This window comes from Lemur catta, chromosome 2 (assembly GCF_020740605.2).
Source record: "Lemur catta isolate mLemCat1 chromosome 2, mLemCat1.pri, whole genome shotgun sequence".
Taxonomy (NCBI): Eukaryota; Metazoa; Chordata; class Mammalia; order Primates; family Lemuridae; genus Lemur; species Lemur catta.
The window spans coordinates 119,648,372-119,664,712 of record NC_059129.1 but is presented as its reverse complement, the minus strand read 5'-3'; the positions used below and the strand labels follow the sequence as shown (position 1 = coordinate 119,664,712).

The 16,341-nt window shown below is 36.7% G+C and overlaps 1 protein-coding gene across 2 annotated transcripts in view; it reads right to left on the bottom strand.

The window, feature by feature from the left end:
- Positions 1–7,764: 7,764 nt before the first annotated feature.
- Positions 7,765–16,341, bottom strand: part of ENPP1 (ectonucleotide pyrophosphatase/phosphodiesterase 1) — a 57,580-nt gene continuing 49,003 nt past the window's right edge. For both annotated transcript variants that reach the window (XM_045544374.1, XM_045544375.1), the window contains exons 21-25: positions 15,011–15,140; positions 13,863–13,943; positions 12,882–13,014; positions 11,096–11,258; positions 7,765–8,299 (exon numbers count right to left, since the gene is read on the bottom strand). In XM_045544374.1, the coding sequence (XP_045400330.1) occupies positions 8,129–8,299; positions 11,096–11,258; positions 12,882–13,014; positions 13,863–13,943; positions 15,011–15,140 (678 nt within the window). In that variant the 3' untranslated portion in view covers positions 7,765–8,128. The remainder of the gene's footprint in view (positions 8,300–11,095; positions 11,259–12,881; positions 13,015–13,862; positions 13,944–15,010; positions 15,141–16,341) is intronic.

Here is a 16,341-nt window from a genome sequence, read left to right as displayed (position 1 = left end):
ATTTAAATTCTTGCTTGATCACTAGCCAGGGTTAGGATTAATATTTTCACACTACAGAATTGTTGAGAAAATATATGTAAATCATTTGGTATAATGTCTAGAACAAAATAAGCACCTAGTGAATGGTAGCTACGATTATCATATTTGATCTATTTTCAGAGATGTCTCAGTTATGACAATATTACTGATTCATTGGGTCTATGAAAATTGATGTTCCATATTTCAGTTTCACTATCAACTTTCCACTAGACACCTGGCAGATAGGGTGTCTTTAGTTACCTCTAACACCTCTTACTTCACTATTTTCTTAGTCAATGCCAATCCATTATTCTGAATTGCAAAGATAGAAGAAAGGGTGGGAAAATGTCTTTCCTCTTGGGTAAAATGCATGGAAATATCCTGAAAACTCCAGGGATTACCTGGACTTGATGGATGTGAGAAACAAGAGACATTTCCACGCATCTCCACCTTTGCCAGAGAATGTTTATGACAGCAGCTCGTTGTTGGAGAAACACTGTGATTTCTAGAGAGGTTTTCATTTGAGATGCCAAAACTCTGTAAAGCTCATTCTTTCCTCTTCAGCTCACAAGGCAGCAGACTTTCCACTGGATGGAGTCATTGAGACAATTGTGAACGGCTCTTGAAAAACATTCTTGATTTTTTTCTTATTTTTAAAATTTCTCCCTTGTGCACCGGGAAGGATATCTACAAATGAACTCATTTAAAAAAATACCATCGAAAATATCACCTGGCACCTAAAAACTAGGGAGGTAAAAATAATTAATTTCTGTGTGATTATCCTCTGGCTGCATGTCTGTAACCTGTAATTCCTTAGCTATCTTCAGTGGATGTCTTTGGTAGGATCGTCCCATTGGTTTACATTCATCTGGACATTTTTTATTGAGCAATTCTTATGTGCCAGACCCTATTCTAGAAATGCTGGATATAAAGATGTTTTCTGTTCTCAGTAACAGATGACTTTGGAGATATGACAATCAATTCATGACAGGGAATCTATCAATATAGGAAATATATGCTAAATTCTAAATGCGAGTTATAGCCACTGAAAAAAATCCCACAGTACTGATCTGCAGAGCTTGTAAACTAGCACACTCTGGACACATAAATCTCATCATGGTTATGGTTTTCAGGAATAAGCTCAAGGAATACACTCTAGGCAAATACAATAGACATTTATCTAAAAGAAGAAACTGAGGCAAAATTAACATAAGTAAGAGTTTATTTGGGCCAAGTTTGAGGACTGTGACCTGGGAACATAGACTCAAGTTGCCCTCAATGTATGCTCCCATGAGCAGCAGTTACAAGTGGGGTTTTTAAAGGAAAAAAGAAGAGGCAGTTCCTAAGTTGTTTACCAAGAGGTTACATTAAAATAACAGCAGTTATTGATTGGTTATACATTGTCTTTGTTATCACAAATTCCAGGAACATGAAGATCATGGATGAGGCAGCAAATCAGGAACAAAATGCCTTTAAACAATTGCCCCTGGACATTTGGAGAGGGGGATATCCCATACACTGTTTCTCTGGCCGGATAAATTTTGCATGCCCCACATAGCTCAGACTGCTCAGAGCTATTTTTCGCTTCGTACAGAGGATCACAGGCTGGGAGATGTTTAGACAGTGCAGCTTCTTTGGACTTTCTTATTTCCTTATGAGGTTCGTATTCTCTTTAGGATAGGATCCTGCCAGGTCCCTGGATGCCCCAAGTGGAAGCTAACAATTCCCTTATATCTATAACCACACTACCCTAAATTTATTTTATTTCATTTTATGATTGCAAAGACCGCCTTTAGCAAGCCGTGTATTTGGATTTAGAGCCTGGGGTCTGGGTGCAATTTCTTAGTAGGTCACAATGCCATCTAAGAACATTGTGTACAGGTTATGGAACAGTAAATTGCGTTACACATCCGGACTAGTATTGCAACTGCGGAACAAGAACTAGCCTGAGGGGATGTGCAGTCTGTTATCTCCAACGCAGAGGGGCCTCCTCGCATGACAGATGCCTCAGTGGTAGAGAACAGCACTGGGCTCATAAGGACTTGGCCTTGGGCTAGACCTTGAAATAAAGGTAAAATGTTGATAAGTGAGCACCAAGGGGGCACACATCCCACCTGTCCTGTTCCCCATTTTACCCCTAATGCTTAACACCCTGACACAGAGTCCACACGGCTTTGAAATCTATTGTCAACCCTGATCTGGTCAAATCTATTCCATTGCCAGTGTCTTAAAGTGTGCTATAAAGACTGCAGTGATATCTTCAAAACAAGTGCCCCCCCAAAAAAAAAAATTAAAAAAAAAGCCAAAAAGCCCCACAGATTCACCACCTTGTTTCTGCGTGGACCTTAATACAAGTGAGTAATTTTTCAAAACAGTAAAATTGTTTCAAGGTATAGAATACTTTATAATAGAGAACTTAAAATTGTAGGCGTCCTCTGAGATTTTAAGGACTGAAAATTTGAACAATGAGATCCAATAATCGGACTGAGAAAATTTCAGTCTCACTTAAAATTCTTTCAAGTTTTCAGTAACTTACAAACTTTCAGTTCTGAGATCCCTGTTTTATTTCCTTTATGTCACACCCAGCACAATACCATCTAAGTATGTCCATAAAAGTTTTTTGAGAGTGAAAAATACCTGGACATTGTAGGGCACAATTATCAAGGGATGTAAAAATTTTATTTCCTGTATATTTATTAAATTGCTTTGTATCTCTACTATGTGAAAGCTGAAGTACATTCCAAATTTCCAACATATAATGAAATATATGAAATTAAAAATACATTATAAATGAAAGCATTAGTTTTTATTAAAATACTACATTTGTCCCTTGAATCAATAAGTTGTGGACAAGAGTAAAATTAAATTTAAAACAACAGCATTAGGCTGGGTGCAGAGGCTCACACCTGTAATCCAAGCATTCTGGGAGGCCGAAGTGGGAGGATCGCTTTTGAGCTCAGTAGTTCAAGACCAGCCTGAGCAAGAACAAAACCCCATTTTTACAAAAAATAGAAAAATTAGCTGGCATGGTGGTGCATGCCTGTAGTCCGAGCTACTTGGGAGGCTGAGGCAGGAGGATTGCTTGAGCCCAGGAGTTTGAGGTTACAGTGAACTATGATGACGCCACTGGTCTCTACCTGGGGCAACAGAGTTGGACTCCATCTCAAAATAAATAAATAATATAAAAGAACAGCATTGAGATAGTATGAAAAGGGTTTCTTTTATGTTGCTTTTAGCATCCCATGGGTATAATACCGAAAGAGCAAAGGATGTGCTACCTCAAAATATACCGAACTGGTATATTACTGCAAGTTGAAAACATTGAAGAAATTTTAGTTTTAGAAAGGGCTAGCTGACCTGTCCTTTACTGCATGCAGCATGCCATAAAGATCCCTCTGGAAAGGGTACCCCCACCCTCCCCCCGTATCAGGGTGAGAAAAGAGGCCCATCACCAAAGCCTGAGAACTGGGGACTGCAATGGACCTGAATATACTTAGCAAAGTAACCCTCATCTTCCACGAGTTTCACACCTCCCCATATATTTCCTGGTGACTCCTGTAGAAATTTACCGCCCCTAGCCAGATCATCTTTGTCCTCTCATTTCTTCTCAAATTTATAGTTGTCTAAAAAGTATAAAATCATCTTGCTTTGGCCATGTTTTGGGACTTCACTCTCTCGTGCTTGTGAATATCCCCAAATACATGTAAAACTAACAAAATTTGTATACTTTTCACTTCACTTGTTAATCTGCCTGATGTCAATTTGGTTTCTACATCCACACAAAGAGCCCACTCAGAGCTAATGGCGGGGGCCGTTAGAGGTGAACTCTGGCTCCCTACATACCTATTCCAGCAATGCTTCCATTTCTACCATGCTAAGACATATTGTATGCATCGGTGGGTTCTGATTTGGATATGATTTCCAGTAAACATGTTTTTTCTTCAATCACTACAATAGAAAGGATAAATACAAAAATTTGACATTGAAAGAATCTCTGTGGAAGTTACAAGTTCTGGTTTCAGATCATTCTAAACACTAGAAGAATATATGTACCTGTTACTTGCTTTTACCAGGAAGTAGGATTAAATGTAATAAAAACATCAAAAACAAGGATTTGGGTTATGGATCAGAAATGTTTACTCTGTGAACCTGAAGCGAACTTTGGATCTTTTTTCTCCTTCCAGCAATACAGCATGGTTAATTGTCAACAACCCTTGGACTCCCTTGAACCCACTATCATACCCTTAGAGAAGCACCCCCTCTCACTCCTCTGCGCCACCCCCAATAAGCCATATAGGAAAGCAACCAAGATTCTGTATATATGTTAGTTTCATTTGTAAATCCACATTTAGCTGAGAGTTACCGATACTCTGCAGAAGTTTCTCTCTCTTACAATATTTAGACTGGCTAAAAACCAGGGGAAATGTCCTTGGGCTGTAGCCATAATAAAATTTTCCTTAATGCTTATGAAAGCACTCACTCACCAAATTCCTGTGATAAACTTCAGCATGAAGTTTCAAAGTTCAAATGCCCATTCTTATGATAGATAAGCATGAATCACAGCGCAGGGCAGGACAGTTATTGTGGCTCATAACAGAAAAAAGTCAGGGGTAGAAGAGAGGGTTGTGTCTGCTTTATACACATCTCTTTTTAAACAGAACCTGGCCAACTGGTAACAGTCACTGAACTCTACAAAACTACTTATTCTGCTGGAGAATGAATATTTGCCTTCTTCCCCCTAAGGTTTGTGCTCTTTTCTCTGATTCTTGGAAATATTTTAAAATTCTGCCAGGCTTTTTGTTCTGTCATGAATGAGCTAACTAGCTACTAAATTTCCTATGGAATTTACTTACCTCACTTAAGAAGTACTGACTTAAGGTATGGTAGGAAAATTCAAGGTAAATGAAAAGCAAAGAATAGCCTTTATTGGAAAAAGTAGGATAAAGACATTGCCATATATGGTCATGTGAATTTACGATTCAAATTAGGGGAGTGGAGTTCAGTCACATATTTTAAACCATTGAAATACTGAAAGGAGGAGTCTCTTTCAAGAAAATAAAAAAGGAATATTGTATGAGAGCAACAGAAAAAACAGCTAAGTAGGAGATGTGGATGCTCTTTCAAAAGTCAGCATAACATTTACAGTATGACATTTCCTTTCAGAACAGATTATTATAATATAGCAAGAAAAATAAAGCAGTTGTACATCATAAGTTGGTCACGGTGATACTCGTAGAAAATAATCAGAAGTCGCTGTAAATGGGAAAATGCCAAAAATGTATCCATCCAAGGAATGTCAGAATGCCCCTTCTTTATTCTGCTAAAGAGCGCACTGCTGATATTGCCAAGAAGCACCCAGTGTCTCCTTTGTGCTCCCTGGCACCCTGCCCATGGCTTCATTATAACATCGACCATTCTTTAGGCGTCATTTATACTTCTATTGCCTCCTCTCTGAGACTGTCAGGATTGTAACTTCTTATTTATATTCTCAGTGTCTAGCAAAGGGACAGGGGAACAGCCATCTATCTGCCCATTTAATTAAGCTCTGCTAAGATGCTTTATGTAGAGTCAATCATGTGTCTGCACGTTTTGAAGAATATATAAAAATCTGTGAGACACTTCAACAAAGATGGATATCTTTCTGCTACATACAAATCAAAATCCTGGATATCATATATAGAACAAACATAAGAAGACTTTGAATGGTGGAGAAGGTAGATAGGCTAGGAACCTTGGAAACTGAGGAATACCACTGTGATGAGTTCCCTGAGTTTTCTTTTTAGCTCATATATCTCAGACTTGGCACTGAAGAAGTCAGCAACTTAGAAATGCCAATGAGTGCGGATAAAACAAAAAAGCCCCAAGACAGGCCTATTCTCTCTAGCCAAAGGTCCAGAAAATGGGTAGACTCGCAAGAATAAACACTGCTCTATCCCAAGAAAACACTATGGGATAAAACATGGCCCTACCTACCGCAGCAAAGGCTCAGTGGGGAGCCCAGACTTCCACCCTTACCAGGCCCTAAAGAAGTACCCCAGCTCCCCTGCCAGGGTAGTGACAGAGAAGGCTGAGTAGGGAACTGGAAATTTCATCCTCAGCTGGTGATAATGCCTTTTGGGTGAACCCTGTCCCATAGCATCAGTGGAGACCATAGGGAGTAGGAAAAGGGACCCCACATCCTAGCCATGGAGACAGCAATGGAGGCCTAATAAGGAGGTGAATTCCCACTCTGCCCAGCAGTAACAAGGGGCCCCTCACACCCCAAATGTCAATGGAGACCGAGCAGGGAACCTGGACTCCTAGCCACACCTGGAAATAACGAGGCAGTGCCCCCAATTCCCCTGCTAGGGTGTTGTCAGAGAAAGTCAGCTAAAGCAGATGTTTAAATAAGATCCACAATCTCATAACATAATACCTAAAATATCCAGCTTTCAATTAAAAATCGTTCATCATACTAAGAAGCAGGAAAATCTTTTTGAATGAGAAAAATACCATCAATAGATGCAAACACTGAGATGACAGACGTTGGAATTATCTGATTTTACAGCAGCCATCATAAAAATGCTTCAACAACCAATTACAAATACACTTGAAAGAAATGAAAAAACAAAAACTCTCAGAAAAGAGATAAAAATTCACAGCTAGTAGAAGATATAAAGAAGAACTGAATGGAAATTTTAGAAATAAAAAAGACAATAACTAAAATATAAAACTCAATGAATGGACTCAACAACAGAACAGATTTAACAGAGGAAAAAATCAGTTAACTTGAAGACAGAACAATAGAAATTATCCAATATGAACAACAGAGAGAAAAAAGACTGAAAAAATATTTATACAGAGCCTCCGGAAACCATGGGACTAAACCAAAAACTAATGAAACCTTTTAAGCTATTAAATAATTTTCAGTTGCAAATTATATTATTTGAAGGTCTTTATGGCTGGCCCTTAGGTTGTTAAAGAGTGATCATATGAAGAACATATAAAAATCTTTGGTGTACTAATATTATACCTCAATAGGACCCAGACAGCCTAAAAGTTAATGTAGCCTTTGAAGGTTCACAGGTAAGGACAAAAGGGTATGGTCAACACAGTGGGGAAATCAAGTTCATTGGGTCATTTATCATGTTTACCAAGAAGATATGAAGAGATTGGTAGCATATTCTCTTCAAATCTATGAAACTTCAAAATAAACCCCTTAATGCAAAACAGCTCTGCTGCTGGTGGGGTCATTCTTGGGCACAGAGGGAAACATTCCTATCATGCCAATGAAAAATGCCTCCTATGCGCTGACAAGTTCTCTGAGGTTTCACCAAGATAAGACATAATTTTAACAGTCTAAAAGATCATATTTAAAGCCATTTTCAGCCTATGTTAATTACCAATGAGCAGGATGGGACTATTTTTCTTTTTTTGTACAATTGGAGAGTAAGATTTTCTCCTAGGTAGGTATACTCAACTCACAGATCTTCCCTTAAAGTTTAACTTGTTTGAACCATTAAGTCTGAAGAAATCCAATCACAATTTTAAAAAACTCACAAGATTAATAATTTGGCTTTTGAGGGGGTATACAGAAAAGGTAGAAATAGGGTCTCATAAATATTTTGGCTTCCATTAATTTTTTTTTGATTAAAACTATAGGAAATGAAACTCCAAGTTAAAAGGAATACAGAACCACTTTTAAATCTTGTAAAGAAAGAAATGTAACATGGACAATTCCAATTCTATTAATTAGTCTAGTCAGTGTTTGCCAATGCCATCCAGGTTTATTACCAACAATAAGATTAAAAAATCTGGTGTCCAGACAATTTGTTCACAGCCACTTCTCCGTTAAGAGAAGTAGAAAAGCAGTTTTGGGTATGGTCTGTCTTTATTCCTCAAAACTTGAATATGTATAATTCTTACACATTCAGATATGTGCAAGACTCAACAGGAACACCCTCCTACTGCTGTGCCTTGTCCACAAGTTTCCCTGAGATGTCTGTATCACAGAGGATTCCATTCTACGCTGGTAGACAGTTTCTCGAACAATACAATAGCGTGGCTAGAGGACTGTATAAAATATAAGGTTCTCTCAAAAAGATTTATGGTGTTTTTGGAATAAAAAATATTAGTCTTCTTGGCTAAATGTTGGTAAATGTGTTTTCAACTTTAAAATGTCTGAAACTGGCTCTTTTCTTTGTTGATAGAAGCTGAGTCCAGTGATATGCTCAACATCTGTGATCCGTGCTCTGTGTAACATAAGCAACTCTTCAACCCATGAGGATTCGTGCTTCCCGTGCTATGAGGATGGGAAATAAAAAAGAAACGTCACCAGAGAATAGTCAGTTCACATCTATAAGCTCTCCATCTCCCCAGTTCAATCATTTATGACATTTTGGCTCTGAAGTGGCAGAGGCCGCATGACTTGTTAGATGTAATCCCCACTCTTGAGGAGTTCACCCTCTAATATATACGGTGCATGTCTGTTTAATTGTGAAATTAAACAAATTTGGGAAAAAGAAATTATATCTGGTCATGCATTGCACAGGTGCAAGAAACTTCAACAGTGCAGGGTTAAAATAAATATTAGAAAACAGAAACCAAATGGCATGGTAGAAAGAATATGGGAATTAACATAAAGAAAGCTGGATTTGAGTCCTTGTTCTATAACCAGTCTATCAGGTAAACTAAGGCAAGTCATTTAACATATGAGTCTTGCTTTCCTAATGTGTATCCTCTTTATGAGGTTATTTTGAGGATCAAATGTAATGATGTGTGCAAATGCACTACACAAACACTAGTTCTTGTGAGAATATGTTATCTACATAGTTGCATGAAGAATGGTTTGGGGGAATTTCATTTCTGGTGACAGGGTAAGTCCTAGATGATATAAGAAAAGAATGAAAGGTAGATATTTGGCAAATGGAAGCAGAGGTGGTAGTTGACTACCAGAGATGGTAGTAGGTGAAAAATCACACACCCACGTCAGTGTAAGTTCTTCTGAAAATGGCCATTGGAGAAGATGAGATGAAGAAAGTATCTACTAGTTGGTGGGCTATGATTGTACTTTAAAGACGTCCTTCAATAAAAGTTAATATGCCCTTGGGACATTATTAGTTGAAACTCATAAATATAGACTTCACATAAAAAACAGACCAACAACCTCCATTTTCCTTTTAGCCTCCAACCACACACTATTCAATACTCAGTCTCCCTCTTTGCAGCAATCCTTAGAGACAATTCTTTGGCTCAAAGGGGAACAGCCCTGACTCAGTGGACTACTTGACCAGTGGGTAATTGCCATCTCTTCCAACATTCACAGGAGCAGATAAAAAGTACATGCAAAAAATCTGTTCTCTCAGGCCAATATCCAACTAACCCTTCACTACTTCAGAGGTGAAACAGAAGGCATCAATAAATATGCATGGTATACCTTAAAATAATCCTCTCTCTAGTTCAAGTCCAATATTTAGTATCTTCTAGCCATGTTGCCATTGTAGAATTTGATAAAATGTTTTCATTTAAGATAGCAGCAAAACAGCTTTTGGAATGGTGGAGTTGGAAAAGGAACTCAGTGCCTAACTCATAACACTTACCATCATTTTAGTCAATGAGACACAAGCACAAGCCTATGGCTGCCTTTTTTATTTTCGGGGAGAGGACAGAATTAAGACATGATATGTAAAGAAACAGACGTCATCTTTAGCCCATGTAGGCCAAAGCCACATGTGAAGAGCAGCAGAGCAGAAAGACAGGAAAAGTCGGGGTCCCTAACGGTGCCACTGACCCAAAGCACCATCGTAAGACTCCACACAGCTGGACGTTCTGTTCCAGGAGGAACCCCTGACTTGCTTAAGTCACTACAATGGGGTTTCTGTTATTTGCTGCAGAACCCAACTCTAACTAATACACCTAATGACAATTTCTCTCAAACAATAGAACGTAATGAAGAAGGGAGTAGTTGGTATGTGTCCAAAAGTGCCCCAATATTGACCTTTTAGCAGAGTTAGATATTCATCAGGCATCTAACCAGTCAAACTCCTGCTATTCTGTATTTGATTCCGAAGAATAAGGAAAATTAACTTAATGAGCAATGTGTTCTATGAGGTACAAATAATTCTGAAAGGTTATCACAGAAACAATAAAGGAAAGGTATAGCTTCATGAATTTTAATGACCACTACATAGAAACACTATTACATCAGGGATGGCAAGTGGGTCATTGTATTCCACTCCTGAGCCCATACCAGAGATTACTGTTTTGTTCACAGCTGTGTCCTCAGTACCTAGAGGATCTGACAACAAATGTTTATCAAAGGAATGAATGGCTGGCTCAAAGAAATGACGAAAGAAAGAATAAATGCAGCACTCTTTCCTACTGAGCTCAGACTGGGTCTCAAGATCCTTTTGACCACAGAACTCCAGGTATCCACCTGTCCATTGGGACTGGTATGAAAGCTAAATCTTTTGCCAACTCAGGTCTAGACTTACTTTGTGTAACTTCACTTGAAAAAAAAAATAGGAAGTATGGGAAGGACTCTGAAAGAAAAGCATTTTGGCTCACAATAAGGAAAAACTTAAAAATTGCTAGTTTTATATAGTTTTGATGTTCAAACCTATAATCTAGATTTTTAAAATTCTGAACAAATAAGTTAATATAAAGCAATTGTTTCCAATCACTAGAATGACAATAGATAAGAAAAGATTTTTATAATAAAATGATACAGAAAATTTATTTGAAATGCTTTCTAACTATAACTTTAAGACTAATTTATAACAGTGCTGATACTTTGGGAATTATAAATCCAGTTTTGAAACAAGAGAAAATTCACCCTTCACATAAGCCTAGAATTCAGTGGCTGGACTGTACAAAGTTTGATTCTGATCTGATTTTTAGTGTCTTTAATAGACAAGGGTAGTCTTCTCCAAAGATGTCATCTTAAAGGATAGATTTAAAACTATCTTGTAATTCCAAAGTCCATGTGTATTCAAAAGTTGTGTTTTCTCCCACAGTAATGTCAGATGTAAGACACATACACAAATATACATACATTTGTATTTTCAATATATAAAAGGAATGTACAAAGGCTACTTACCACGCAGTTCTCACTGTTATCAGTCCTGTGAGGCAAAATGAAAGCTAAGGTATCTAAGTTTTCACAGTGCAAGGGAATCTCGGATTTACTTTTACAACTTGTTAGCACAATGAAGAAGTGAGTTGGAATCAGAATTTCTTGATTACGGATGACTCTGATGTTTCTGAAAAATATGTCAATATTTGCTTTTAAAAAGAAGTAACTATTTTCCTTTTAATGAATATTTGAGCAGAGTAAGTTTTTAATACAAGACGTCTAAAAATCAAATTCAGACAATTAAATTTATTGTAAGAAGTTAGTAATCATAATGCTTCAACATAGTCTGCCAGATTGAGAGTAATAATGAGAAGACAGATAAACACAGTCCAAATAATTTTATGTAGAAATGTACTGGATTTTGAATTTTTTTTTTTTAGTTTTACCTAAAGACACTGGAATTGAAAAGAAAATACCATTTTTGAACACCTATAACCAAGAATCTAAACCATTATTGTTAGTCTTTTAAATTCTATGCCATTATGAATAAATAATGGGCAGAGAGTGAACTGGTTAGGAATGTTTTATTACTGTTCCTTCGGAGAGGACATGTGAATTCTTCTTTGTTTTAACTGCATATTCTCTCCTATCGTAAGGACTTAATTTTTTTAATTGTAGCATATTATCAAAGACTTCCCAAGCATCTTTCCCTCACTGTAATTCTCCTATTTTCTTTGGTTTTAAAGCTGTGTTTGTTTTTTCAGCATCTTTCAAAATTTAAGGTAGTGGAATCACTGTTTTCAACTATGATCTTATGTGGAGTCATAACATGTAAAATAGATTTAAACAGAAAGTACCAGTTGAAGCTGTAAGTAGGATGCATATGAAGTTCTCCTTCACCCAGTCTAGTGCTATATCCTGTGAGGCACCTTTATGCCTCAAGGGATATAATAAAAAAAATTGCACTTTACAAACTGATGTGCTCTCAGAGATATACGTGTAAGCCACATATACCTAAGTCAGTTCGGGAGAGTAGGGAAGTTCTCAAGAGAAGGGCTGAATCTCAGTAGAGTCTTAGGTCTTTTTCTTGTAGCCTTAATAGCAAAATTGCTTCAAAAAAATCTTGTAAATATTGTTTTCACAAAGATCAACCAGTTTCTAAAATGTTCTCCCTCCTTCCCTCTCTCATTTTATAAAAACAGCACCACTGATAGTCTCCTCAAGATGATCGCTCTATCATTCCCCTCCAACCAAAGTCTACCAGACTTGAAGCACTACAGTTTTTAAACCCTGTTCATTCCTAGACTCAGGGTATCTGTAGCCACACCATATAGTCCTTCATCTCACTGACAGTATATGAAGACTGCATCTTAACAATTAGCCACACAGAGATCTTAAACACTGAGTTCCAGCGTTGAAACTGAGCTCAAGTATTACTCAACTAAACTGAATGGGGGTGAAACATTACTTCTTTTACCTAAAAAATATTTTACTGAACATTTAGCAAAACATCAAAATTAATCAGATATCTCAAGAAGCTTCCAGTATAGTCAGAAATGTCATGTCCATAAATATGAATAGTACCAGATAAAAAAAGTTCTGCTGACTCAACTGGATGGTGATCCCATTTGATAGTTATCTTTTTTTTTTTTCTTTTGAGATAGGGCTCTTGCCATATTGCCCAGGCTAGCCTCCAACTCCTGGGTTCAAGCAATCCTCCCACCTCAGATTTCCTGAGCTGGGATTATAGGTACACACTCCCATTCCTAGTTCAACAGTGATTTTTAAGAGTAATGAAATATGTTCTTACTGCCTCAGAGTCTCTGGAGAATCATAACATCCATCATAATCAGAGTCAAACACGGGACCGCTGACGACATTGACACCATTTCTTTCTTCCGCATACCTTTGCAGTAGGGTGTCATGAAAATAGCGCCATATAACTGAAACAAGAAGGAAGACAGCATAGTTTCAAAAGAACAAGGTACCATGCTGTCATGTGAAATAAATTAACACTATAATTCAAAATCAGCATTAGTAACAATTAGAGATAAAGTCAAGTTTGGCTTTCATCTTTGCGTGAGGCCAAAAATCCATTGTTCAGCTTTGGCCTTTGGAAGGACTAATAAGCAAATGTTGAATCCAACTCTATTTCTGGCATCCCTGAACAAATGTATCATGTTGAACATATGTTCACATATCATCATGAAGCATAACAATGTCACAAACACAAACAAGATATGTTATTCAGATTTACTATTAATATCTGAATATTCCCTTTAAAACATTCACAACTATTCTAAATGTAGAGTAAAAATCACCTTATATGCTCATACTTTGATATTCTAAACATCAATTTACGTATAAATGTATATTTATTCTTCTAAAAGTCAAATTCTACAATAGTTAATGATGATGTAAAATCTATTCATTTTAAAAACAAAAACAATTATCAAGAACTTCCAAATAGTTAAATAGGGATAGACTGAAAGTTATTATAAGTGCCAGTAGACTGTATTAGCTAGATAACTTTGGGAAGAAAATCATATACTTTTTCACCAAAAATATTTATAAACATTTAAATACAAAGCAGAATACATATTGGAATATATAATAATTCTAATATTTATAGAATTTTTGTATACTAGTATTCTCAAAGTTAAACAAACCTTTAAGAGTATATTTGGTATTTATTCATTTAATTTAGACCATTAAGTCTATTAAATGTAAATTATACCTATGTGTACAGAAATTCATTAAAATCATAAAATATAGAGTTAAAATTTTTTACCTTGAAAACTCTGGTACATTGGTACTATATTAGTAGAAAGCAAAGCTTCAGAATATATTTGACTTGAATCTTTACTTAGTTCTACAAAGAACACAAAAAGGAAAACTTTATAGTTTCTCATGGTGTAGGGGGAAGAATTTTTAAAAAATTAGCTGAGTATCATCTTAAACCTGTAAAACTTTCCCAGGTACTGAGTCCAGGGAAAATGTAATGTGTTTGGTCAAAGTTCTTAAAAAAATAAAATATTTAAATCTTTTCATTTCAAGCTGAATTCATCAAAGAAACAAACACTTTAATAAGAAGAACCCCAAATTAAACATATTTAAACTTTACCTTATATGCCTTATTTCAACTAGAGTGAATAATGTTGGCAATCTTCTTTCCTTAAACTTTTTCATAGTGAAAAGAAAAAAGAGAGTATCTGGCTTCAGAACAACACCTACTACCCAGAAAAAAATCACGGGATGTCGGCCTCAAAATGCCGCACAAGGCTTCTTTGTATGAATTGAGCCTTGGACCTGGTCTATTTTTATAATGCGATAGCCAAGTTCTGACTTCAGATTCTTACTCCGGGGACTGAACTGGATGCTGGGGGCATTTGAGCACCTGGAATCTTCTGATTTTTGCCTTTTAAGGCTGGCCCCAAAATGTCTTCTCATTCACAAATTTGCCACTTCGAAAAATAGAACACTTAAGCTTCAAAAAGGTCATTCCCTAGAGGCTCTGTAACAGTGAGAAAGCCAGCATACTTTAGCCTCTACCTAATTCTCTGACAAATCACATTATCTTTTTAAACAACAAAGTTATACCTCCTTCCTAAGAACCCTGACATATCCTTCCAATTTCACACAGTTTTCTCAAATTCCATTCAAAAGAAACACAGAAAAGAAAGGTAAAAAGTGTTCTACCTGCAGTATCTACACTGTATCAACTACCCTCCAAACAAAAGTAACAACTTCTATAAAATTCAGTTTTTAGATGATTAAAATTTCTCCCTGATAGTTATATTTCTAATTCACAATTTTCACCAATAAATAAACAAGGTTATGTATCTTGTCAAAAAGTATGATAGATTTACAAACAAGAGAGAAAACCAAAAAAGAAGAAGAGGATAAGGAGATGGGAGGTCGGGGGAAGAAGAAACTTACGTGGTGGGGAGAGGAACCCATAACTCACTTTGGGATTATTTTTATAAAATGAACATTTATGGATAGGACTAAGAGAAATTCGAAAGTCCTGGTAGAGACAATTGGAAAAGTCCTCCGTAGAGAAATTGTCCTGAAGAACAAAATAAAAAAACTATCAGGTGTCGGGCATAGAGAAGAGAAGGAAATTGCTTTATAAATAATTAAAGATAAGCTATAGCATCACATTATGAAGCTCTAGTTATCTGTTCGTGTCCTTCTCACCACTTTTCCACTTTTCTACTAGTATACTCATCTTTTCTCTAACTGAAATATAAAAATTCTTTATAATATTAATTGTTAGTTATATGTCCAAAGACTTTTGTATTCTGTGATAATTTTGTTTATAATGTTTTTATCTACAGAATCTTAAGCTTTCATATTATAAAATGCTGACTTTTAGAGATTTAAGTCTACCTTCCATCCCCAAATACAAAGCCAAAAGTTGCTGGGGACAGGGAGGAAAGCCACTGAACAGCAATGTAAAAACCTCAAGAATAGTGATGACTGTGAATTCATGTAGCTTTAATTATACAAGAAAACTGAGAATTCAAATGAAATAAAAAAACACAATAATTAAGGTATTAAACAATAATAAATAGGATGTGGTGCCTACACAACATGATGTAGACTGCTATATATTAGAAAGTCAAGTTTAAAAAAAACCATTTGAAGTGTTTGAAGGCTGTCTTCGAAAATTAAAATCAAAGAAGTTCAAGAAACTTCATAGAAATATATGAATGTGTATATATGTTTTATAACATAGAAATTATGTACATATACACATGTCCCTTTTTTTTATTTAGCAATCTCACCGAGTATTTACAGTAGTTATTTTTTAAACCCAAGTGGTATCCTCAACTATGCTCTCTCAAATCCCTTTTTCCCTTCCTTAAGGGCATCCTCTAGCTTGCCACTCACTTTCAGGTTCTCAAAGTCTGGTCAGTCTAGTTTAAAATTTCAATTCCACATAAAATCTAAATCTCATCTCCACCGCCTTCTCTCTTTCAAGGACTATCTCCTTCACCACTCCTCTTTCTACCCCAGCACATCGGGTGGTGGGAGTGAGGGGAAGGCTGGCCCTGTCCTGGGATATCTACCCTCACTTTTGTTCAAGGTCTGACTCCTCTGGTCTCGGTGGTGGACAAGGTTTGGGTTCTGGAGTCTCCCTGGTTTGGGGTGGGGGTCTTCGTGTGGATGCTCTGTGCAGTGATGTTACTGAGCTTTGATGGTTTTCCCCCTCAGTGAGAACCCCCGTAGATTTGGGCAGCTGAGGGAAATACTTTCATACAGCT